This window comes from Poeciliopsis prolifica, unplaced genomic scaffold (assembly GCF_027474105.1).
Source record: "Poeciliopsis prolifica strain line A6 unplaced genomic scaffold, Auburn_PproV2 SCAFFOLD040, whole genome shotgun sequence".
Taxonomy (NCBI): Eukaryota; Metazoa; Chordata; class Actinopteri; order Cyprinodontiformes; family Poeciliidae; genus Poeciliopsis; species Poeciliopsis prolifica.
The window spans coordinates 2,256,297-2,284,232 of record NW_026562415.1 but is presented as its reverse complement, the minus strand read 5'-3'; the positions used below and the strand labels follow the sequence as shown (position 1 = coordinate 2,284,232).

General features: G+C 37.7%; 1 protein-coding gene across 1 annotated transcript in view; it reads right to left on the bottom strand.

Moving 5' to 3' along the window:
* plxna4 (plexin A4) overlaps positions 1–27,936 on the bottom strand; it is a 209,020-nt gene that overhangs the window by 69,605 nt on the left and 111,479 nt on the right. Inside the window, exons 4-5 of the mRNA XM_055054731.1 lie at positions 17,685–17,813; positions 5,648–5,748 (exon numbers count right to left, since the gene is read on the bottom strand). Coding sequence (XP_054910706.1) covers positions 5,648–5,748; positions 17,685–17,813 — 230 coding nt within the window. The remainder of the gene's footprint in view (positions 1–5,647; positions 5,749–17,684; positions 17,814–27,936) is intronic.

The window sequence follows — 27,936 nt, the reverse complement described above, 5'->3', positions numbered from 1 at the left end:
TCATCGTCCCTGTCTCATGTCAGTTCAGTTCATGCTCTACTGGGCAAAAGCAAGGCAACTAAACTCACTCTGAGAGTGAGTCAGTGTGTGTATGTCCATTTTCCAGTGCTTGTGCATTTTTGTGTGTGCTAGAGTGACAATAGGTGACAGTGAGAAATGGTCCTGACTTCAAAGTGGACGTGCAGCTGTTTTGTGTGTGCTTTAGGGTGTGTGCTGCTGGTAGATGGGTTGGCATTGTGTATGTGGGAGAATGATTCAGTGTGTGTTCTCACTCAACGATGGTGGCAGTTCAGAGAGGATGCACAGCACTCAGTTCCATCCTGATGCCCCTGTCACTTCTTGGCCTTGTTCCCTTGTCTCAACCTTTCTTAGGACCCACCAGGAGATGCAAGTTGAAGGTAGGGGGAGAAACTAGTCTCTAATACACAAGGGGCATCTACCCTCCCTTGGGCACGGATATCAACTCAGTGCCATGGGATCGTAGAATCTCAACATCAAAGCCATAAGTTTGAAAAAGTTTAACTTTTTATGTGGCCAACACATTGACAAGAAGATTTAAGAAAAGTTTCAGTGCTTTTAAAATATTTTGTTCAGATAAACCTTGACAAAATGTTGTCAAAGTTACATGCAACTAATAGGAGGGGAACAGTAACACACTATTAATTGTATAATGAAATTCTGTGGCATAAAATCTTAACCCTAACTTAACATGCCTTCTCCAGTTCTTGATTAGGACCATTTAAGTGATTATTTAGGGTCATAACATCAAACTAACAAGTGCCTTTTTTATGTAAATAAACTCAAAACTTAGGCTGGTGTTAAATATAAATCTTCCTATTTTAATTTTTTGGGTGAACATTATCTAACCCTGGCAGTAGTGTATGTAAGTGCACTTGAAGCTGTCTCCAAGGGAGCCAAGTGGTCACCTTAAACGGATCCAAGAAGCTGGTAGCAGTTAATTATGGCATTTCAGTTTAATTAGCATTAGTTTGGCTTGCCACAATAATGAGCATAGTGAAGAAATGGATAGCTATGATCACAGTGACAGCTATTGGTGAAGCAGATTTCATGAAAGCAAGAGAGGATTCGAGGACAGACTGAGGAATGAATCTGCCAATTAGCCTTTCCTTCTAAAAGGTTATTTGACAGAACCGTAGATGTCTCTGAAACACAAAAGTTTGAGCAGAAAAATCCCCTCCAGACTTAAAAAATGTATTAGGTTTTTCAGGTATCTTCTTGTGACTTCATGAAGATTTCACATTTCTTACCACGCATGCGCATAACTAATGAGTGTTTATAAAGGGGTAATTGTGTGATTATAAAACCAGCAAGGATGCAAAGTTTACAAAAAGCATTTTTACCTTAATCTTTTCATGTTATCTGAAATACCACCACATAAGTTTGAAATAAAATTAAAATCCTTTCTGGGATGTAATAAACATTGACGATAACTGATACCTACTGAACTAGTGATTGCATTAATGCACCCTGTCAAAAGAGAAAATGCAGTTATCCAAGTCTGGAGGCAGAGGTGACTACCATCTCTTCTCCTCTTCATGTAGGATCAATACTTATGAGTGTTTGAAGTCGACAGAACCTGAGTAGGAAGCAATGAGAACGTTTAACGACAAAATAATTTCTGAATCCAGAACTCACTGCCAATCACAAAAAGAAATAATTTCAAATGATGACTTCCAACAATAAAGGACTAAACAAATTAATGTGTCATTAACTTGAATTAAAATGTATTGTACGCTAAAGTCTGATTGTTAGATTTTGCTGATGACATGGGAACTAAATTAATAGAGAAATAAAAATGCAAGGAAAGCTATCACACCCAACTGGAGATCAAGATACGCAATCCAATTTTTAATTTAAAGATATTGTAAAATTAGTGTAAAATTTTCCAATTAGACACTGAAAAGACTGGGTATAATTTGCGATATTCTTAATATGCATGACAACTGTGATGACAATCATTTTGACGAAAATACATCTCCAAATATGGTCTCCAATCTGTCTAGCAGTCATGCACTACATGCATCTTGACATGCTAGTTAACCACTTACAAACTGACAGCTGACAAAGCAACATTAGGGGAGGTAATATATCCACAACATGGCTGGAGGATCTGTGGTATATGGGTTCTGAGTAGGAGAGCTGCTGCCTCACTTGGAGGGAATAAAGTGTGAATAAAGGGCTTGGAGAAAAACTAACCCGCCATTACACCCTTGTGATGTAAACAAAAACAGTGAGACATGAATCCCCAGAGATTTGTTGAGTTGGGATGTGGAAATTTCAAAAAAGAAAAAAAAAAAGAAAGTTTTTTTAAGAAACACAAATAAACTGCAATTTATTTACACTAGTTGGGTTAACAATGTGTACAAAGAGGATCTGCAGCTCCAGTCTTCCAGGGCTGATGTCCTGCAAATTATGGACACGTCCCTGCTCTGAAACACCTGAATCAAAAGACTTAATTACCTCCTCAGCCTATTTTACAAAATCCTGGTCATTAATCATTCTTTTGACTCATGTGTGTTGTTTCCACAGGTTGCAGGGCACTGTCCTTCGAGGACAGGAATTATAGGGTCATAATAAAACTCTATAATTGTATTAGAGTTTCATTATAATTTATTACGTTGGAGTCACAAACTCAATTTCATGCTGTTGAATATCCAGTTTTAAACAAAGTAAATATTTAAAGTGAAAGCAGGTAGCAAACATCCCTTAGATGGATATGAATTGATGTTAGGTTGGCACCAAATGACCTGCAATCACAACATTTGAAATGACAAAGGACAAAATGGCCAACACCCTTCTGATATTACAAATTAAATAACATTAAATTGTTTTCTTAATGTCGAAGCAAACAATAAATCCTTTTATACATCTAGTCTTCTACATGAGCCTTTTTCCCCCTACTTACTGACAGAATGTGTCTTCCAATGTGAGTGGTAAAAGGTGAATAGCCAGACAATGTTGAAAACTAGGTAGTGAAGTGGGCCAAAAACTTCCTTTCAAATGCTTATCTAGCCAGTAATTAGCATAAGCATGCACATCTCAGCACCAGCAGAACAAGACAGTTTCGTTGACAGGTGAACCTCCAGTTTTACAAGATGACTGGAAATCTGGTGCAAATTTCACTAAGGGCTCAAACACACAAATGATTTACAGTTGGTGGGATAGAAAAAAATCACATGTCTTTACAAAAACCCAAACCCAAAGAGTCAAACATGTTCAGAGTCAAACATGTGTGACAATGATGACATTTTTAAAATAAATGATTGGTGTTTGTCAAGGGCAATATGAGTGCCATCAAGCAGGCACACACTCCTGCTGATTTTCTCTCCTGTAATATTGATTGCCTTCTTGCTCTTGCCCCGGTGTTCTCTCTAACAGCTCCTCTCACCGATCTATAGAGTAAATAAAGGCAATACTGATGGAGGAAGAGGAAAGTGAGTGTGTGTGGATAAGAGAGGAAGATAGTAAAACGGAGAGAGAGAGGGAGCATGCAATTCTGTTTTTTTTCCTCAGAGCCGTGAGGTGATTTCAAGGTTGATTGGAACAACAAACTATCTGGAGGAACACTTTTAAAGTGGAACGGCTTGCCGTCCTTCCCCACAGCCATTTTCCCTCCAGCACAAAGTGTGTGTGTGTGGGTGACAGACAGCGATTTCTTTGTGATTTGGTCTTTCTTTCTATATATTCTGAAAGATTAATTGTTTATGCCTTTGCTGTTGATTCTGTAGTGAAATATGTTTAACCTTGGACAAGACCAAGTATTTATTTTATATATAAAGGTCTTTCACAAGACAGTTTGAACACATCAGAAGACTTCCATTATAATTCACAAAATTTAATTTGTTGTGCCTTTTGTCACAAGCCCTGCAGACTGTGTCTGGAGGCTTAACGCATCACGCTGCTGTCATTCCTGAGAGGCGCTTGTTCAAATGTGTTTTAGTAAATCTTTATATGAAGACTTAATAAGTTTAGTTCATATTTTTTTTATGTCTGCCATAAAAATACAAAATGTTTTACCTTAACGAACAATTGGAAACTACAAACTGAGGACTCCTTCTAGGAGGACACAGAAGTACTTCTGGAGCTTTGGTGCAACACATATGAGCATGATCAATTTGTAAAAGGTTAAAACACCCAAGTATATTCCATACGATACTATATATACACACCTCTACTTTCAATCATCTTTGAGATTAAATTGCAGAACTACTCAAAAAATAAAACCACTGTGTCCGTTGATATTGACGCTTCAAGTGATGCACAAATGTTTCATTTTACAGAATTTTACAAAATGATTGAATAATAGATCAATAATTGATCCAGTAAAATGCTGACAAAAGCAATTCCTTCTAAAAAGTTTTTGTAACCAGGAAGTCTCTGGATAAATGAATAAGTGATTCATGCAGGAACATGTTTGTGTGCTGTTGCCTGCAACCTCAATTTTGAGCTCCATGATCCATTCATCATCCATCATAGTTCATTTCTACCACAGGGATCTCATATATATTCATTTTCAGTTTTTTCTTGCTCGACTTTCTTCCACTTATTCTTTATCTTCGATGTGACCTGACACTTTTTTTTGCACTCGCTCACTCCCCAGCCTAGGAATATATGATCATCCTGAAACCATTTCTCTCTTTGTCTTTCTAAGAATTTATTACCATCTATTCTTGAATACTTTGCTTTCCAGCTCTCTTTTATTTGTCATCTTCTCATTCATCTTCTACTCTTCCCTTCTTTATATCTTCTTCCTTGTCCATGTTCCCTTATATCTAAGTTTCACTCTGTTCCTCTCACTTCTTGCACTGCTTTCTTGCCCTCGTCACGTCTTCTCGGTGGTAGCAGGGATAAAGGTGCTAAATGTACTGGTCTCAATGTCCCTCTCACTAACACACATACACACACACGCAGAGCTGCTTTACCCTTGAGCTAGCACCAACACAGGAAACCAATTTTCAATTTACAGTGTAGTGGGAAAAAGTCTCTGCCCTCACCAAGCACCATCTCCCTCTGCAATCTTGAGGGACAAGGTGGGTTGTTTGTGGATTTGTGCCCGTCTTGGTGTACGTGCTTATGCATTTTGAGGGAAAAACGACAGAGACGTGCAATCTTAGAAGAAAGGCCAAAGGTAGCAGGTTAGCAGGGTCAAGTGGGTCTCTAAATGTTAATGGGATCATCTCTGTGATTGCCAGCAGTTTCCACTATGAGCAAAATCTCTTACTTTCAAGGTTGGAGTGGTGCCAATCGGAACCCTTGGCAGTGCCCACCAGTGTCCATGCTCTCACCGGGCTCTTGTTTCAGGGCCGGTAAAGAATGCCAGTGGTTTAGTTGGGTAATGGATCTAAGGGGGCTTTTTGGCATGAAGCCCAATCCAGTAAGATAATCCAACAGTTGGCCTACACCAGCATATGGTGCTCCTGAATCCTCTACGATTGGGAAGAATGGAGAGCTGGGCATGTGCTCAAACATCCCAGAGGTAGAGGAGGATATAACCCAAGTACAAAATCCTTCAACATGCGTACACGTCATATTACCAGACTGATAAAAAATAAATACATGAAAAAAACACACATAACAAAAACTATTTACATCCAGCAGGAGTGAAGACATGCTGAGAAGTACTTACATGTTGTGCAAAACACACCAGCCACAGTGAGGATCACCTGATCCAAGACATTCACTGCAGGTGGAGTACTGTCCACAAGCTTCCACAGGGACTCTCGACAGCTGGGGGAAAAAAAGAATTAAAATTAATGAACACACTCAAAGTAGCTCTAAGGATTTTCTTTTTGTTAGGACTGTGCAATATTAGAAAACATATTTAATAGTGAAAGAACTTTGTGTTGCTCTGAAAATGAAGCTCTTACTTATTCTAAATGTAGCCACATAACCACAAGGCTGGGTCTCAGAGAACAAAATGCCTTTAAAAGCCACGTCTCCTCTCAAACCAGAAACTTGCCTGTTTAAACTTTGCAAGCCAACCTGGAACATTAAAAAGATGAACACTTTAAACCCTATGGAGAAAAAAAATGTGACAACAGATGTCCCTCCTTACTGAGGATCCTCGTCTGCACAATGATTTTTTTTTTCTTAAGGGAAACGCTTCATTTCCAAACGTGTATTGCAAAACACTTCTTTCAGGATAATAATGCCCCAGTTTTGTATCAATCTGCAAGGTTAAGAGAAAACTTCTGGGGATGGTTCTCAAATAAAGTTTAGGGGGAAAAAAAGTGAGTTCTTGACCATTGTGATCATTTGTAAAGACATGCTTCAGCTTCCCATAAAGCTATAACTTAAAACATTTGGTAACAGAATGAATAGTTGGTTTCTTCTTGCATCTTCAAATGACTTTTTCAGACATTTGTAATTTTTTTTTTCTTTCTCCAATCCAGCGACTCCATATGGTAGAACTGGGTCACTAGGGATTAGCAGTCTATCTATGATGATATATGGGCCTGCCAATTCAAACTGGCATTGACTGGCACTGATTGGCATGGACCTTAAGTGGTTCAGCACAAGGGGCAAAAGTGAGGTGGATCTCAGCTGTCCCCTCCTCTCATCACCATGACAACAACAGGCTACTGGCACTTTTGATTAAAGAGCCATCATTGGTGGATGACCGCTGTCACTCATGCTGCTCCTCGACAGCCAGAAGAGAGATGAGATCTCCAGTGCCGGTCTGACACGATCAGCGTAAAGGGTTGATAAAGTGCCTCCTCTTACTAAGATAGATATGACGTCAAAATTAACAGTTTTTTGGGGAAAAGGAGGCTAAAGGATTTGCCAGATTACCTGTATTCATGAACTACAGTTTATAATATAACCATGTTTTAGAACGTACTTTATATTTTAATATTTTTAGAAAACGCACTTAAATATTGTAAAATAAATCAAGAACCTTGTGGCCTCCCTCTTTAGAGTGAACATAAAAAATGCTAGGTATTCTTGTATTTGTTTTTAAAGACTAATATGACATTTAAATTCACACAGTGCAACTGTGCGAATTTAACTTTGTTCTGATCATCGACAATCATCTTTCTTGTGACTGTTTTCTGTGGAGGAGATCGTATTTAACAAAACAAAATGCATTTCTAAAAATGTATGCAAAGATTTATGCTTAAAACTAGAATGCAGCCACCAGATTATGTGCAACTAGTAAATAGCTTCTGCTTTGAAAGATAATGTTGAACATATCTACCATACTTTCAAATGTGGGGGGAAGTGCATTGAGTCTCATTCCTAGATTGATGTGTGCTTGTGTGAGGACACTTAACAAACTGTAGGGAGGCTCATTAGTGATTCAGTCATTTTCCAGTTTCTTGCTAACCATTATTACTAACTCTATAACTGTCTTGAAGGGAGCGTTAATTTAATGTATACATGCATATGAAAAATATTAGAAACCTCAACAAAATATGACATTAGTATGATGTAGGTGTAACTGAAAACCCTCACGACATTGCTCTTCTCTTGACTCACAACTGTTGTGTGTTTACCATGTCTCAGCAGGGTGCTATAAATAGCTTATAAACATGTATACACACACACACCCACACACACAATGGATTCACACATAGCTGAGTGAGTTTAAAAGGATGTGTATCTCCTTGTCAAAGTCAAGAGGAATTGTACATGTTATAACAGATTAGAGACAACAGAGGTGCATCTGTGTGTAAAGCTTGTGTGTGCGCTTTGGGGGGAAAAATAGCAAGCATGTTGTGCCCTTTCCTGCTGTGTTGAGGCATATTTGCATTAGGTAGATAAAGGGAATGAGTTTGAGATGGAATCAGGGAGATAGAAGAGCAATGTTGTGCGAACATGATCAAACTCAACACCGATCCACACTGCACAATGCGTCTCACAAGACAGATTTCCTCTCTTCCGTCACCCTTCCTCAGCTCTGCTCTTCCTGCTAACATTTAGAACTGCTTCAGTACACTGCCAGTGAAATAACCTCTTAGTTGTTGAAGAAAAAGGCCATTGTGATCGCCTGTGGATGGTGCAAAATCCTTTTTTTGACACTGGTTGAAAATACCACTTCCTCACGTGCATGCATGTGTGTATGTTTTGGGACCATGTAATAAAAAAATGTGATACCCCTGCACTCTTTACAGTGTATAATTTAGCATCAATTGTCTGCCTTCTTACAGATTTAACATCTATGCATTTAGATTATACTTAAATGTTTTAATGTAAAGCAAATTTTCAAAAGTAATTGGATGTACAGCTTTTAGATTATTTTCCAAATTGTCTTACGTATGATAAATGTGTTTTTGGCATTAAAGATAGACTTTTACATTATTGGGTTTGGTCTCGAATACATGACTCAAACTTTTCCTCATCTCTCTTTCAGAAGGGAATCATGCACATTCTCCTCAACTGAGGCAAGCTGGCCTGTGGTGCTTTGGAGTTTGTTCTGTGTTTCTTTATGAACTCCTGGTTGAAGTGCCAAATTTCTCTAAGTAATTTTGGTAGGTCAGTCAATCCGAGAAAGTTTCACCAATGTTCCATGCTCTCTCAGTTTCTGGACAATGACTCACTGCTGGAGTCTTATTGGCATTTCAATCCTTTGCAGACTAAACATCAATGACTTTGTTTCTAATATTTTTAGATTTTAGAGCAAGATGTGTTGTTTTTTTTTTTTTTTTGCAATATTTCAGCCTACTTCATAATGTTAGACAATCTCATTTAAAGCGGTGTGCAACACATTATTCAAGCCTGCAAAATGCAAGTGAAATTGAAACAATTTGTTTAGTCACGGTTAAGTCACAATTTGACAATGGGGGCAGTAACATTTTCATGAAAGACGACATTGTTTGGAAAGCTAATTTCTCCTAATAAATGAAATTGATATTTTAAAACTACTTTTATCTTTGGTCTTCAACAATATTATAATTTAAATATTTTGGATGATCTGAAAGGACTGAAGGGTAACAAAGAAAAGCAAAAGCAATATATTTAAGCGGACTAGTATAAAAATATAGAAATAAGACCAACTGTAGAATGGAAAATATTTTCATGACTATTGAAGCCATAGATGCCTGCATCAGGGGATATGGTTTTGTTCACAGAGAAGACACTCAAGCAAACACACACCGTATTCAGAGTCTGGCAGAAGCGATGGCTGCCAATAGGAGCCCTCTGTTCCAGAGCATAGATCCTGATATCATTCATTCTCCCTCTGTTTCTGTCTGCCTGTCTCTGTCACTCAGATGCTCTGAGGTGTGTAACATCACACATTCATCATCTCTCCAGAGCTCTCCGTTGCCGTCTAATACACACACACTCACACTTTAGTGGGCAACACTTTTGTCTCCACTTTTATCACAAAATTGAGGGATTTGGTGGCTAAACGACCCAATGCACCCCTTGTCCCTCTCATCTCGATATCACATTCATTTTATGCTATCTTCTTCGTGGGCTTAACCAGTGAGTCGACCATTACAGCTCACCATCTCTTCACTGTGACTCTGCTATCATATCAGCAGGGATGAACACAAAGGATGGGGTGCATGGCATTTATAATTCCCTCCTGTTTCAGGTGAGTAAATGACAGCCATTACACTCAGCACTTTCCCACCTTTCACAATAGGCAGAGATGGATGCTGCTGAATACAATCACGCTTTTAAAAGAAGTAGAGATCACAGAGGTAGTTGATGCCTTAATGCGAGGGGAGAGAGATGGGAGACACTTTTGATCATTTGCTATAGCAGCACAATGGTGTCAAATTACATATACAATATGCATATGTGTGTGTGCCTTGACACATGGCAGATGCAAATCAAAGAAAAAGAAGGTGTGTTTGAGATGTATACCAAGAAATTTCTTCTTGAATGTGATTTACACTGGCCATTTTTCTTACTTTCCTTTTACCTACCATCTTCTCTTTACATAACGCCACGAGCATTCAACTCAGCCAAGACTGAGAACTGATGATTTATTAAATCTGCAGAGACTTTTTTATTATCAACTAATTCCTCTGCCTCATCTCTATTCCTCTCTTTATCTAGCTATTTTCTTGCCTCCCTTGACTTGTAATTAAAGAGAGATTCCACCTGCAGCACCCTCCACATGCACAGAGAGGGGAAAATTACACTGATAGTCCAATCCTGATTTACAGCCTGTGGGGCCCACTGAACTCCTCTTATCTTTTCTCTTCCACCCTTAGGCTAACTTCATCTTTTTCTCCTTCCCCGTTGTGAGTTTGTTCATTATTTTAGCTCAGTGTCTGCAATGCAGCCACTCTTTCTGCTGGGAAGTAGAGATTTGTGAGACAAAAACTGGTTAAAAGTAAATTGGTTTAGCAATCAGATAATTTTCAGTTTGACGACAACATTCTTCAGTGTGGATGGTTTCACCAAGTGAAAGCACTTGGTTTTAATAATTTAGATCAGTTAGAACACTAAGTATTTGAAAAAAAGGCAAAAAAGCATAGAAAGTGGAAGATGCTGTTTCAAATTAAACTGAATTATCAGTGGGAATGACTGACCGGTGCGATCCTGACGTAACCTGCACAACCAGTAAACTACCAGCTTTTTACTCTACATTTCACACATATTGTAACAGATTTAATATTCTAAAAATGAAGTGGGAAGGTTGATTTCATGAAGGATTATCAATGATTCACTAGAGTCATTTCAAAAAACAAAAATATCCCCATCTGCAGTCAGAATGTCAGCCTGGATTATTTTGTAGAAGTTAGTACTCCATGAGACATTAATGAAAAAAAATGGTAAGGAATTGCAAGATTGTTGCTGGATACTGTTTCCAAACAGACTGCAATTAAACCACATTTTCCCAACTTCTCTCTTCCTTCCTTATCAATATTTTCTAAAATGTCTATTTTGCAAAGTCATGTCATATACTAACATTAGTAATTTTGTGCTTTTTTAATAGTTACTTACTGGATAGAAAACCAACTTCATCAGTTTTATCATCACTTTCTTTTGGTGAATCTGTCTCTTCTTTTGTCTTGTTCTTTGTCTCACCTCCCTCCTTTCCATCTGGATAAAGGCTAAGATTGACGTATGAACCAAATGAAGCAAGGGACATATCAACCACTCAATTCTTCGTCACAGCTGAGGCACCGCTCAATCAGTTAACACCCAATTGACATTGTTACATCATAAATTCAGCTAACAGTGCGGCCCAGTGGCTGCAAGTGTAATATTGTTTTCATTTGACGTTCCAGAGGTTAAATGACGGAGCCATCAATTGCACTGTCATCCTCGGCAGTGCAAGATAAATGACTTGGAAATAATCAATCATTTTCTCTCATCTTTTTCTTCCAGAGATTCTGAGCTTCTCTTACCCAAAGAGAAAATGCAGTTAAACAAGCAAGAGGCAGGTTACAGATCAAAATTTCAAAGACATCCTGCTATTTTTTTTCCAACTGATTGATCTTCCAATGCTTAGAAGTGCAACCTCAGCATGCATCATACATATATGCAATTTTGTTTGAATGTGTTTTTTATTAAAATGTCAGTTATCAGTGCATGAGTCAAGCTGAGCAGATCACTGCAAAGATTTACATTTGGCACAAAAAAAATTGTTGGACTTACAGCGATTAAGTTCGTACAGCCTGCAGAGATCCGACCTGACCAGACTAGATGGTTGGACTGTAACTCGGAACTAAGATCTTGTCCAAAGGTGTTTAACATTATCCTACATAAGTGACAAGTTTTATAACACATCCATCTGTTACACTGAATAATGGGTTTGCAAAAAACAGATAACCGAGCAAATGAAGTGTTAAGCTTCATAAGATAGTCCCATTGCATCAAGATCATTTTCAACCACTTTGTTGACATTTTTTCAAATGGATGTCAGGCAAAACGGCTGCAGCCTATCATCTCTGCAGCTGTTTTGTCAGACCACAAGCCTCCTGCTAATCTCTGACACAACATAATATGCACATCTGAAAACCTTTTTAATTCTCAGCCACACAGTCAAGGGTTGGGGAAGTCGGATGCTGAAAGATGGGGCAAAAATTCTTGCTCATAGAAATGAAAGGATCTTGGTACAAAACATTTTGCCTGAGATGTGAGGATGTGATATTTCCACAAATTGGCTTATCGTATTTCCCTTGGGGGTGGAGAAAAAGGATTTGACTTTGAACGATCTCACCCTGCTGTAGTACACATTTTCAATAATTCACACTTACAGATCAGCATTTGCTACACTGAATATAAATATTCCATAACGCTGAATGTGACAGTGGCAACAAATTCTGTAGCTGATTCACAGAGGTAGTTGATGCCTTAATGCGAGGCATCAATTGTCAAAAGAAATTACAGAGGGACTGAGGCAACTTCAGGACAAGTCACATAAAATCTAAGCACTGACTCAGTTGATAGGAATAGGTAGGATAAGTTTGAGGACTTGCTAGTTGCTGCAGGGCAACAACATGGCTTAGTGAACACTAAAGGATGGATTCAATGACTAAGACTCAACAAATAGCTTGCATAACTTCCAAATGCTCTCAAACTCATGTCTCAGCACAGCCAGTTGCTGAAAACTGTAGTCAGCAGTCAAAATCATATTCATTTTAAGGAACTGCAGGATGTGAAATTTTACAAAATTTTCATAACCCTTTCCTACATTTTTTGTTATTTTTCATTCACAAAGTAGAGCAAACCTGAAGTGAAACTAAAATCACAGATGGCAACAGACCGAATCCTTCAGCAATTAAAAGTTAACACTTTGTAAAATCGTCTTTAGTTAGACTTATTCATGCAAGCATTTTCAGAATGCGTCCTACAAGATTAAACATGCAGAGTAGTTCTTCTAAAATTAGACCAGAAATAAATATTTTTTGAATTTGATTAAGCCATTCTAACAAATAAATATGATCTAAACCTTTCCACTGGAGGTCTGACTTTACCAAACATTTACCAACAAATCCACAGCATGATGGCCACCCCCATGTGAGCGCTTAATACAAGTGCATGCCACTATGTTTGGATATTTATTGGTGAAAATTTTTTATTATCAAGTGTAATCTTCCCTCCATTTTGTGTCGGTATAACATGAGGTGAGCAACTGTCGTCCCTATAGTCCTGAATGTATTGCTTCCCTGGGTGAACACACTTGAATCAATTAAATTGCTCATTAGAAAAACTCTGCATAACTTGATGAAATCCCAAGCATTTTCCAAGAAAAATTATACATATTTTTTTTACATTTATTTATGCCTAAAATTATCTGTGGATTTTATAGTTGTTTATTTGCAATATTGATGGAATAAAAAAGGGTTTCAAAATGATAAATTACACCTCTCAGAGGATGTTCCTATTTATATCATTTGACGGTTGAAAAACAATAAAGAGTAGCAGAGGAATTAGTAAGTGATTTCTATGCATATAAGGTTTCTTTATTATTATTATGTTTTTTATGGATGTCGAGCTGATAATGTAATATTGTCTTCTACTAGAATGAGGTTGACACATGAAATATTGAACACAGTAGGGAGGTTTGTTACCAGCACATATTAACAGTGGGACTGACCTGCCCTCATCACTCAAACAGTAACCTTAACATCCAAAATCACAAGCTGCTCCATCATTTAAGTTGTTTTATGCCTGAACATCTATTTAACCCACTAACAGAAAAAATCAGACATGCCTGTATGTGTGTGAATGTTAAGGAGGGGTGAGGCAGTGGGGAAAAAAAAAAATCTCATTAGAGGACCACCAATCACTGGATTAATAAGGAAGCAGGAGTGACAGATCACTCCGTTAAGGAGCATTGGGGGATGGCACATGATAAAAATGAAAATGGGTCGTCGGAAAGAGAGAATAAGGATAAAGAAATGTAAGATGTACCAGGCAAGAAAATAAATCACAATGGATCCTCATTATCTTGACAAATTCTTCATGAAAATAGGTTGTAGTTGGAAAACTCAATAATCCTTGATGGAAAATAAGCCGAACAAAGACAATAGACACATAGAAAGTGGAAATAAAAAAAGAGGAACAAAACAGTGACTATGAAAGGAACTTTTTTCTTTTGTTTTTTACAATCAATACAGTGAATGAATATGCCTGGATCTTAAAAGAGTTTATATTGTCTGACAGTCTATTGCAATGATTAAAACAGAATTTCTGAAACTGAAAGGATTGCATTCTTTTGGCATTACTCACCCTCAACATAGCGTTAGTAATGGTTGTATTCATAGTAACTGCTTTGTAAGAGTTTTTTATTAAAGTCAAGAAAGCTATGTATTCCACAGAGCTATATATATATATATATTAAGGTCTGTAATTCCACATTTTAGCAGATTTTTCAAATTTCCCAATATTTCACTCATTCTGAAAATCATTTAATTCCCTTTCAGGAGACGCAGACTATCTATGAGCCAAAATCCCTGTCTAAGTGACTAACTTTTTCTGTTCAGTGGAGGACAAACACCCGCTAGGATCCATCATCACCAAGCTGAAGGGGAGCATTTCAGGGCTAAAACAGCATGTGAAGAGCTTTATCGATCAACTGTGTTCTCAGCTGCCTGTTCGGGGCACCCTTGCCACTCTCCGTCTGACCTCTGTCTGTATTTCTCCATCGTTCTAAGAATCACACTCTCTCAGTGAGCGTCTCGGTCCCAGGCCCCAGACACAGCAGGTGGCCTTTAGCCATCGACCAACTCAGGCTGCTTTAATAGCATCCATCACTGCTGGGAATTGGGAGTGTGCATGTGTGTTCTGGATGTTATTCTAAACCGGCGCAATCATCAAGCGAGTGGTTCCCCACTCGATACTGGAGCTTGCGAGGACGACCATCCACATGCCCTCTGAAATTGGCAGTCACTGTGAGGTTAGCACAAAGCAAACAACGGCAATTCAAATTGACGTTTATTGCTGAACAGATTAAACATTAAGTGAAATCAATAAAGTAATAGAATCCCACCTTTTTTAAGAACAAAGGAAATTAATGTGACACCAAACTTTCTGAGAACTATTTTTTTATAATTCTTGTCAGTTATTTCTGACAAGAAGATTGTTAGAAAACCACATAAGTCATTTTACAAGATTTTGAACATTAACTGTGTGTTTATGGCTATAACAACAGCTCTGCAAGACATCGTTATGCCATTTTATTTCAAGCTTGTCTTATTTTTCTGATGTATGCATCTAATAGTGTTGTACAAACATCACACCTGCCATACTACAAAATACAACATCTGCTAGGAGTTCCTTCTATGTTGCTGTGTGCAGCCTGTGAGCAAATATATTGTACAGTTTAAAAAACCCTAATCAGTGAATATTACTGATTCTCTCTGAGTCAGAAAAACACTGAAATCTGTTTAGAAACTTGCCAAGTGTGAGCGCATGTTTGAATTTTTTTGCATTTCAAGAACTGTTTGGGACCTAACCTGAGGCATAACCTTTAAGATGAAACTATTTCATTTCAACAAATCTGTGAAGAAAAATATTAAGAATGTTCTAGCTGTGCGTCCATATCTCACAGAAAGTAATTTGCACTTACTCCTGATAGTGATTAAAGAATCACAGCAGGTGGAAAGAGATACAAACGCATTACTCAAGTATTCTGAATCAAAAGAAAAACTCCTTAATAATGACTAACCTTGGCAATTCTTGGACTAATTCATGTATTGCTCTACAAAGCACTAAATATCAAGTGATAAACTATATTTTTCGAAAACTTAATTCAGATATCTAAATTTATTAACCTCAAAACATTAAATTTATTAAATCACACAAGTACAGTCAGTCAAAGAATACAAACAAGTGGTACTCACTCAATCTTTTTATGCTCTTCAAACTCTTCAGGCACTGATTAAGATTGTACACTGGATTTTGTATTTGTGTGTGTTTTATGGCTTTATTAACTACTTTAGTCTGTGTTTGGCAATTCTCAATTGTTTTGTCTAAACTGTTAGAGGAGCTCAGACTTACAACTGAGCAAATTGACTAATTACTACAAACAGTATGAGCTTACTGTTGTAACCACTAAAATAGCTTATTTTTAAAAAGTTATATGAATGAACAAAATAAAAAGAAAATGTATAATGTGTTCTCTGTGATCTCTTGTAAAGTTCATTAAGTGGGGAGAAGGCGGATTAGCACATTAATGGTTGAGCAAGACACACAGTGGACGGCGTATTTGAACTCTTGATAAACAACGTCTGAATATTTTTTGTTTTTCCACCATCTCTCATTCAGCTGGCAGACTGAGACCTCAAGGGGAAATGATGAGAGCTCTGACTAAAAGGGCAGCTTAACTCATTCTTTGTCTGTTTGATATTTAGAATATTATCTAATAATCTGGGCTCCTCAAATGTGTGCAGGTTTGCACACACAAACAAATACTATGCACTATAACAGTAAAAACTGACAAATCCATGGTGCCAAAAAGGTCTGTAATCCTCTGAAAGCAGCAAACAATGTAGAGTTGAGGAAAGGCTATTGCTGACAACAAAACAACAATGATTCAGTGATATCAAAGGCAGGAAATAGGAGCATAAGAAAGGGAATGATGTACATATTATATATACTTTGGAGATTCTGCAAGATTTTTAAATGGTTCAAAAAATAGTAAATATCAAACAAAGATCCACTATTATCCTGATTATGTCTCTGTTTTGCTATAACATGCTATTTTAAATATAAAGTTAGTACCCAAATGTGAGAAAAGTCATCACAGTACACAGAAAAAATATCACATCAAATCTAAACACACCCAATTCTGAGCAGCACAAACATAATTAGCATTAATTTAGTCAGATTTATGATAATTGTATACAGATCAATCTGATTTCAAAGCTATGTACACTCAACTACCAGTTGGACAGTATTTCACAAATGCTAAAATATTTTTAGTTTTATTTCTTATCATTTTGATAATGCCTTCATCCTAATCATTTGTTAGCTTGAACCAAATAGTGCTGTAAAAAAATGTTGGGCCCCTTAATTTCTTCAGTTTTTATTTATTTTGCCATACTTAAATGTTTCATATCATGAAACATGTTCTTAATATTCCTTGTGCTACTCTTTTCATCTGATCTACTAAAGAAGCATTTCTGATAATGTGTAAGTTTTACCTTTTGCAGAGTACTAGTATTTGTTGGGCTCTGATTGTGTGTAGCGACCACTGTGCTGCCAAAACGGCCATCCCCATTTATGATCTAACGTAATCAATGCGTTTCTATACATGTGCCACCATGTAGAACATCAGAAGAAATCCAGTCATTCACAGGAGCCTACATTAGAGTGACTTTTAGTGGTGCTATTTTGGTGGGTTTTGTCTAGGATAGGTGTTCACAGACTGTGTCCATTACACAGAGTGCTGCTATTTTACACCAGATTCATGTCATCAAAGGTATTAAGAGATGGTGTAAATATGCTCGTGCACATGTGTACATGCACAGTGGGTGCACACACATGTGGAAGAAGATCACTCTCATCTCCCTATAATTTAACACAACTATCCTCTGTAGAGCTGCCCTCAGTCTGCCACTATAAAAAGACAGTAACAGCATCCAGCGGTACTCTAAACATTTTCTATTCTCATGCCATCCTGTGCCAAAATTCGTTTCGGCATACCAAAGATTATTCTGCTTTCTTACATAAGAAAATGTGAACTGCTGCTTTTTATGAAATCATATGACAGCAAGCGGAGATAGCTTGATTTTTCTTATGTTTCTGACCTGAGTCTCCGACATGACGTAGAGGTAGTGGTGGTCAGAGGAGAAGGCCATATCTCTCAAGATGGGTCCATTCTCAACAGCTTGAACAGTCTCATACTGGAGGGCACGAGAGGAACCATCTACCCGGATCTGAAAACATCCAAAGCACAAAAAACAAAACTGATATTTTCAAATTTATTTTTGACATTGTAACCTTATTAGGATCAAACATATGTCAGAAAAATAGAAAAGAGTTACAAGAACACAAACAAAATAGAAAATAAATGTTGATTGTATTTTGAAGTCATGTCTGATGGCGTTCTTAGGAGTGTTTGTTTAGTAGACACAACTGTACATTTTCCCACACATTATAGCTTTAACTGCTGAATCACAAAAGTACATCTTTCTCAATCATAGTTTGAGTAATTTCAAAGCAATTATGGTAATATGGCATCTGGGCAAGAGCTCTGCTCCATGAATCCCCAGGTAAGTTTACTCAGCAAAAAAGGCATGGAATTGCCACTTTGCACACTGATAGAAATGGTCTGAGCGGTGCCAGGACATCTGCTTACACACTTGCACACATTCAAATTATATTCTATTCTAAATCTGCTCCTCTTCCTCTAATTTGGCAGAAAAATGCAGTTCTGACACAAACCTACGCAAGCAGCTTTCCGCTCGCTATAGATTAAACTTGCACACAGACATATACATTGGGCTCTATATACATATGGACAAGTGTAAGGCAATTCTTACTAAAGTTGTAATGACTCATAGTAGTTCTTTGTGCCCTTCAGTCTAAAGTGTTTGCAGGTAATGGGCACAAACAGGAGATAATTGGACAGGAAGCAGATGGTCGACCAGGCAGGTGAGTCACTTCATGCTTAATTATAATAAGATTATGACAACAAAACTCTCTGTGTTCCTTCTGCCACCGTTAAACAACAACAACAAAAAAACCCTGGCTCCTTGAAAGCTGAAGATTTTAAGACCGTGGAGCTCTTAATAACCATGGCATTGCTATTTATAATTTTGAATTTCTCAAAGCTTTATTTTTTTTAATACATTTACTTTTGGAATACTCTTAGAATACTCTTAGAAACTGATTAACAACTAATTTCTTTGGGTTTAAATAGATCATAAGCTTGGGTACTGTATGTTTTAAGAAACTGTATATTTTCTTCATAACTTAAAATTCCATTTTCACAATGTTCTTTACCAAAAGATACAAATGCACAAAAAGTCTTCTGCTTGCCTGTCTTCCAGCCACATCTTCTTTAGTCTTCGCAGAAATAGTCAGCTGTTATATCATAAACTGAGGAACTATGTGCAGTCTAGGTACTGCCCTGCTGTTCCCTCAAATATCCAGTTTCACAACATGACATTTCTTCAAACAGGCTTCATCTTTCACCCTGATTTCACTCAGGCCTGCCTTCTTGTTTGCTTCCCAGCCATTCTTCCCCTCCTGCCATGCCTCCTGCTCGGAGAAGGTAGTGACCTTGATCACAAAGAACCTCGAGTTCTGTTTTATCAAAGCCTGACACACTTCCACTGGGAGTCATTGTATGAACTGGGGTCAGCTGTACAGAAAAGAACAGAAGGCAGATAGGCAGGGGAAAGAAGAGAAGGAGTCAAGAAGAAAGAAACTATTACAAGAACTAAAGCCAGATTCAGCAGGTGGGGTTATCTAATCTGGCCTATTAGGTGAGTTCATTTTAGGTGCATATGCCCACAGAACACCACATGTGAATGAATGTGCATTCAGTGAAAGATGAGTGTATCATATTACCCCCAGTGCAAATGACCAAGTGCTGAGTTGCATAGAGTTTAAAAGCTGACAGTCTATAGCAGTGGCTGAGTATAGAGTTTTATTGTGTTGGGACAGATTCACAGTCACCAGGGAGCAAAGAGGCTTCAATGGGAAGCTCCTGTATATCATCTCTGGATCTGACCACCAACAAAACAAACAAGCCACCAGGGAGAGCACCGCATGTCCACAAGCATGCAATACGGGCGAGTTAAGTCACAGTGGGACTAAAGAGGAGCATGCAAGGGAGAGCCATTCATTTGAACTGAAGCTAGTCAGACTTTGTCACAAAACCAAAGTTCATATTAAGTATTATTGAACATTTGACATATTTTACAAAGGCAGCTGTGCTTGCAAAGCTTTGGGTTTTGTCCACAAAAAGCATTTAGCCTAAAACATACTACATTATTAAATGATCCTGTATTGCATTTATATTTATCCCTCTTTGACAGGCCAAGCTAAAATCCAGTGCAAATAACTTACCTAATTAGTAAACTGAGTCTGCCTGCATGTAGTTTATTCCTTTGAGGTTTGTTAGAGAAGATTAGTTAATAATCTTCCAAGCTTTGCAAATCAAGTTTACAGAGCAACTACAAACCTACCAGGACTCAGCCATCCATCTATCAGTGTGGCTTAATTAGAGAAACAGCCAAGAAGCCAACAACAAAAGAGTACCAACAAAAAAGCAGAAGGTAATCAATTTAGACCAAAAATGAACTTTATGATGTATCCATGCAACCTAACACACCACTATTTCCATTGTGAAACATCATGCTACCAGCCAGAGCTACAATGAAATTTCTTATATCAAGTGTTTATGTGGTAGAATGTCCCAGTCAAAGCCCAGACCTGAGTGCTTCTTAGATACTATGGAAAAACCTGAAAATTGCTTTTCACAAACACGCTTTATTCAGTGCGACTGAACTTACCTACTTTGAAGAATTCAACAATGTAGGTCATATTCCTCAACCTAATTTTAGAATTCAACATATTCTTTGTACATAATATATTTCAACAAAATATATTATGTACAAAGCTTGCAGGTGTCATAAAGTCCCAGAAAAAGTTGGTTCCACAAATGAGTAATTCAACATTTGTATTGAATACAAATGCATGACACACCACATAAAATCTCAACAAAATACTTTGCACAACTTGATATAATGTTACAAAATGTGAATACTTTGTAAAACCTTGTAGATAACACTTTTTCCTGCACAGGAGGTAAAAATGAAATCATGTGGTTTATTATGTAACAACTAATCCTGGACTCATCATCAGAAACATCAATTATTAATACAGAATGTCTTAATTTCTCATCAGTCAAAAATCATTAAGGCAGCACAGTGGTGCTAGCCAATATTATCTGATTCCTTTTCAACAGTAATAAAGTGGATTAGCTGTTCTATGCTAAATGGATTACAATGCTAATCTGTGCTATCACATTAGCACAACCCAGAGACAATCACTTCCAGGCAGATCTGCTTTTGCCTCAGGGAGGAGCAGCTAAGACGTATAGTAACATCTAAAGGTCAAAGAACATGGACCACTCAGGCATTGGGAGACACAGAAACTCTCACTCTCAAAAGCTCTCACAGAGACTCCAGCTCTCATCTTTTCTGACTGCTGATTAAAGACAGTAAATGGCTGGGTACTCCAGTGTCTTGAAGACAATAAAAAGTCATTCACATGTTTTTCCATGTCTAAATCTTTAAAAAAACTAAATCAATAAAAGACATGTACAATGCTTAAACAAAGTGTTGCCTTCTACAAGGTTCTAATTTGGACATGAACTGCATCCCCTAGTGGAAGAGACATGTTACTGCATGCACACACAACAAATAAGCAGAACTGTGAGGTAATAATGAACAGAAGAAAAAAACTGTCCATTTGATTGCGATTTTAAAATCAGTTACATTCCTTAAATATAATATTTTGTTTTGTGTGTGTGTGTGTGGGTGGGTGAGGGGGTTAATTCTGCATAAAAATACCAAATACCAAAGTGAAGCATAACTTCAGCAAGAGTACAATTTTATCTCCATTTTAAAATCTGTAGTTCTTGGACATATAAGTTATTATTAATATTATTCCATTTGTGAATAAAAGACTAAAACCTAACACCAAACAAATTTCTATGCTAATTTTTATGGACTTCCAAATCTGAAAAACACTTAAAGCAAACCTCTGACATTTCAAGAGTGAGTATGAGCAATCTTGAGAGGATTTGAAAAAGAAACCTCAATCCTGTCAATATTTAGGCTTTGCATAAAGTTAAATATTTCCACGAAAAGATTTTGGAAATGTGTATAGAAACATCTACTAATGAGACCTATGAGTAAAGAAGTAGAAATTATGAAAAACAAAATCGCCTTCAGTTTAAAACTATTAGAGGAATAGTTGAGACCCAGCATCAACTAGGGTTCAAAAGAACAAAACCACAAATGTTCACTTTTAGTAAGTGATGCATCTCTATTGACAGCCAAAATAACTTTAAAACATGCATGTTGAAAGTTGTAGACAGACAGTAACTTTGTGCTTCTGATTGAGGTTTTGTGATAGGCAGTGAAACACCCTGTCCTTGACTGCCATGTCATGGATTTTGAAGCAGCAAAAGGAAGTCTTGTCACACAGAGCCACAGTCTGTTGAGCATGGCACACATACTAACATGGCGTAGCTGGAACACACACCATGACCAAAATGTGGGTAAAGGAAGCCAGAATAAGCTGCTGACTAAAGTATCACTGGTTTGACATACACAGTGAGGTGAGTGGGCTGGAGCAGAATGTCATCCAAAGTCATGGGGCATGCTGGGAATTTCACAATATTTAGGTGAGAAATTTCATTAATCCTCTGAAACGAACTCCTGGGCAAAACCTAAGCTTTTCACAATTCCTGCAGCTCAAAAAAGTCAGCTCTTTTTTCTGGTATTTCCAAGAGTTTAAATAATTTTCAAGAATGTCTTATAACCACTCAATGATAATTTTTCTAACCTTAAAGCTGCTGTAGATGTGCACAAGCAGTTATCCACTTAAAGAACCAAATTATAAACACATACTATATTGTATTTTTATTATGGTTTTTATGCAATGGGCTAGTGTGAAGTTCTGCATAGTACTTCAAGAAACTTTTGTTTAATTTGAAAAGAAAAGTATAAGTGTGGATGTACTTGTACTTAGACCTCTTTAATCTGATACAAAATTATGTGCAACCAATTACCTTCAGAAGACACCTAACCACAAGATAGTCCATTTATGCCCAAATTAGCTGAACTTTTTGCGTTACAGTCGAAATGCAAACACTCCCCTTATAACATGGTGGTGGCAGTATCATGTTGCGGGAGGGCTTTACATCAACAGGGTTTGGGAAGCTGTCAGAGTTAATGGGACACGACAGGGCAACCCTTGAAGAAAGAGTGTTTAAATCAGTAAGGCATCTGAGATTATCAAATATCAAGTCAGTGCAGACAAATACCAATGAATATCATGTTTTTCAGATTTTTATGTTTAATTGTGTGTAAAAAAAAAGAAAAGATACATTTTCTTCCTCTTCACAATACTACTTTGTGCTGTGACAAAATGTCGCAAGGTTCTCTGGATGTGAATACTTTTGCAGTGCACTGTACAATATGGTGGCTATTTTGTGGTTTTGTTTTTAAGGTCACAAGTCTAAACCCATTCTAGATATCAAGCCTTTCAGTCCAGGAGCACGGTATACACATGTCAAAGGACTCTGTAACCCAACCTGTCACACATGGTCAGGTTTCCATCCTCTCTATATAGCCGAAGCAGAACGTTAGTAAGTCAACCATGCAAGGCAGGACATGCATTAAAAGCTTAGAAAGACACACCGGCAGATTTACAGAGACAATAGAGAAGAACATTTACTGTAAAAAGAGACGGGTAGAAAAGAAACAACACATCGTCACTAAATCATGCCAATATGTCTCTCCACGCATTGTCTTCACACAGACAGAATAACAATGGTGCCTGTCTGGCAGTCCAAATCTGTTCAGCTCACTGAAACATATGGGTGAAGGGAAGAAGTGCACAAAAGCTGACTGGCTTCATCTGCTAATGCCAATCAATGACAGAGCAAACATGTCTCTTATTGTACAAGATGTATGTGGGGGGTAGTAGGTTTGACATTAATCTATGCGTATCAATGAGGACATGGCACATTAACTTTGGGTGTCAGGATAGAGCAACTCTGCTCGTATAGCTAATCATATTTCATTCTCTATTCAGTGCCAAGAGTTTAACTGATAAACTTAAGTTTTTAATTTGAGAAAAATAAGAATAAGGCACAAAATCTGTGCTGAAACAAACAAACAATGTGACACATGGATAATAAATTTCAGGGTTGTGTCTCCACTTACATTGTCTCTTGGTGTAACATTTCACATTTAATGAGTATGGCTTTTTTCTGGGAGCCATCCAAAAAGACAACACTGTGCTGATGCTTTACTAGTTTCCGTTTTAGGACTTAAATATTCATTCAGCTCATTAAATGTATTTTTAAGATCATCCTTCTTTCCTTTTTTCTTTCCTTTTGACTCAACCCCCACAACTCTCTCTCTCTCTCTCTCTCTCTCTCTCTCTGTAGGAGGGTGAAGGAGTAAAAAAAAACACAGCGTGTAAGTCAACTCATTCTATGCCTTAATTCTTGACTCTGTTTTATATTTTCAATTAGGCATATCTGCTGCACGGCAGGATTTTAATTAACGTGTTTCTCCTGATGTGTGTACTATGAGGAAGGTGCTTTGTTGGTGCAAATCAAGGAAATGTCATTGTTAGCAGGGAACTACAGAGATTCATATTGTCACTTTCTCTAAGCTGTGTAAGAATATGACCTCCTCAATGGCCTGCTTGTTGAGTTGAGATTTGCTGAGATTACTTATTTTTTTCCTCACAAGTAAAAAAAAAAAGTAAAGTAAAGAAACCCAAAAGGTTTTCAAATTATTTCTTTTACATCACAAATGTCTGTCAATTTCAAAAGGACTATACACTTTTGAGAGCCACTGTAAATGTGAATTTCTCTTTCTGCTGGAACCAATACAATGAACATTTATTACAGGTACCACACCTGATCTTATTCTATCAGACAGCACTGTGATTGGACCCCTGACTCAGTGACTGGCCATTGTGGCATTAAAGGTGTGCTGCCCATTAGCCTGCAGCTCCAAGCAACCTACTAATAAAATCTTATCCCCTGCTGAGAGATGAACAGAAAAAGCACCGAGAGAGGAGAAGGACAAGAATGTTATTGTGAAAGATGATGGTGTTGATCGTGAAAAAGGGACAAGTGTCTGGAGGCTTCCTGGCTCATTTCTCCCCCCTGTGCTGCTTTCCTTCTTCAATCTCCCCCATGGCTCTAAAGAATGAGTGACAGGTCTCCCCGCTATCATTGCCGTCACTGCTGATCTGCCTTAGAGCAGTGTGACCAAGTGGGAGGTTTGGGGAGCAAACAGCGTAACTTTTGTCATTTATTTCCTCTAAGCAGTTATCTTGCTCTGTCTCCCAGTCACATCATCTGGGTTGGTTTGAAATAGCTGTAGGCTTAAAGCCAGTTCAATCTAGAGAACATCTGTGACCTGTGGACTGTGAGCCATCAGCTGTCACTATCATTGACTTTTTCATCTTGTGTTATGAGAAGAGCCTTTGTTTCTTTTGTTAAATTACTAATATTGTTTCCTCTGTTGCTTCTTAAATGATATATTTGTCTATCAGTCTCTCAAGTGAGCATACACATTCATGCCATAACATTTTCAAACTCGCGTCTGTATAAATGTTTTCAAATTAAATTATCTGGTTCTTTTTGGTGTAAATGTTGAGTCCAAGTTCTCTATCCAGTAGTCAGAAGGTCTTCCATCTTCCGTTATATTCCCCGCCCATTTACCTTTTCATTTCTCAAAGTGCTGCTTTATATTTCAGTCCATTGATTTTTCACTTTTATAATTCTTCCTTGTCACATAAGGTTCTCCATTATTTTCTTTTTGTACCATCTCATTAGAGCCACAGAACAGCATTTGAGGCGACAGGCAAATATCTTCTGACAGAGCCTAGTTATTGCTGACAAATACCTTACCTGCCTGAGTAAAAACAACTCTCACGTGTCTCCTACCAATTATTTTTGTAATGTTTGTACTTTGTTATCAAATGTTTTCACAGTGATAAAAGTTCCTGCTTTAGTAAGCAGAGACTGGGCCTCAAAGACCCACAGAGGAAGCAGCAGCATAATGTGATGGAATAGCACCACCTGTGTCTCTAATAGTGCAGCAAGCTTGTGTCAGACCTACATAGTGGAGGGTACCCCATTATATTCAGTGACCGGGGGCACTTATGAGCCACAGTTTAATGGAGTCAACATGCTCCCAAGTGCAGGGAGGGCACCAAATGAGGCAATCACATCAAGCTTTTGAAGGCGGAGTCTGAGCAGTGGAGTCAGTACCTCATCCAGTTCAATTTGATTTCAGTAGGGCCAGCACTATGTGGATGGACATACATCAAATATTTGTCATCTGTTATGTTACTTTTTCAACTGATGCATAATGTGATACCTAGTCAAAAATATTTAATAAGAAAGGATTAGTTTATGTGCGTAATTTGCAGACATGCCAGTTTTACCTTATGTGTAGTATTAAATCAGTCAGGACTTCGCATCTTTACTACATGTTTATTGTAGACAAAGATATGTCAAAACAGGAAAACATATTTTTCTAAATGAGTGCAGGAATCTTGTTTCAGCCAGCTCACCTGCAGTGCACAGCATTACTCTATTCTTCACAACGCCAGAGTAAAGTCTGATCACTTTGACTATTAGTTTTTAAAATACTTTGAAATATCTTGAAACAAACAATCTGCATTATTAATGGTTCATTTAGAAAGACTTCCCATGTATTGCTACAAAATTAAATGCTTCCAAATTGTTACAATTGCTTTACATGTTATTTTAAATATATTTTTTGAATACTTGTCTACAATCACTAGTTGCAGTAAAACTTGCTCTTTTGCCTAAAATGTCAGAAGACTGCTTCCTAAATTCATGTCTACTTATTTCGTCCAGCTGGAATGCAGTCTGTGGATGCAGGAGCCTGCCAGTCAATAATTCAGCCCAAAATGCAGTGAGCATATGTGCAGTGCGGCATATTTGGGGATACTGTTGCACAAGCAGATGAAGTAGAGAAGACTTTTCTTACTGCTCAGTATAACAAACACTTAGTGCTATTATTCATATGCACAGCAGACCTCTGAGGTCAACTAATTTTAAAAGGTCTGGAAGGCCTTCTAAAAGTATTTTCAGTCAAGTATCTCCTCTTTAGATGTCAATCACCAATTTGCCCAACCCTGTATGGAAATATGCATTGGATGTGTTCAAAAACCTTAGATCAATATTACACAAACAGCGTATACAGCTCTCTTAGGGGACCTTAGAAGAATATGAGCTCTTCAAATAAGGGTCCACTGAAAGACTTTGATCAACAGTCATTAGGTCACTCCCAAACACCCCACTGTGACCTTTTGCCATCAATATGCAAGGTGCATAGTAGACTGCACTTCATGAGACCATCTGCTTCTATAAAAATCAATCAGCAGTATGTCTAACCTGAGTAGTGAAGAAGAGAAATGTCTCCACAAAGATGTCTGGGCCTGATAAAGGTCTAATGACAGACTCTGATCAACTTAGCTAAAAGTGGAGGGATAACTCAGAACTTTGTTTTGCTCTTTTACCAAGTCTACTTTTGTTTTACAGGTTTGTTCCTCTTTTACTGATCATCATTCTGTCTCAATTTCTCATGCCAATGCTCATTCTCAGCTTTTTTTTTAATCAGCAAAAGGAACAGTTCATTGACTTGAAGACAGAGACTGGTATTCTGGGAAGTGAGGACAAAGCACTCAATCCAAGTAAAAAAAAAAAGGCATAAAAGGAAAATAGTTCCACAACAAATGTGGAAACTAAAGTTGAGTTAAAAAGTAAGATGCGACAGAAGCATCTGTGTGTGCATCAGAGTGTCTGAGCAGGTGTGTGAATAATAGATGGGGAGCTGAAAGCCAGACGATGTCTGGGAGCAGACATAACTCTGGATCTCCTTACCAAACACTGCCATCAAAAAAAAAACTCAGCAGACATACAAATACTCTCTCACACATACACACACTTATGTAAAAACATAGCATATGCAATCTATCCCATACACACAAACAACTACTTTGTGCCATTTTGTGGAGTGTTTTTTCTTCCCCAACACAAAACATTTACTGTTCGGGTCTGGTATAATCACTGAGTCAGGTAATGTGATCCAGGAATGGGAGTTTTAGGTCTTTGAGAAAAATGAGAAGAGTTTTTTTTTTATGAGAAATTTTATTCTGCTTGTGCAGTGAAGACAGATAAGAATAAAAGTAGCACACATGCACACATTAAATCTTTGGATCACTGACTCCAGCTGAAGACCACACATATATGAATTT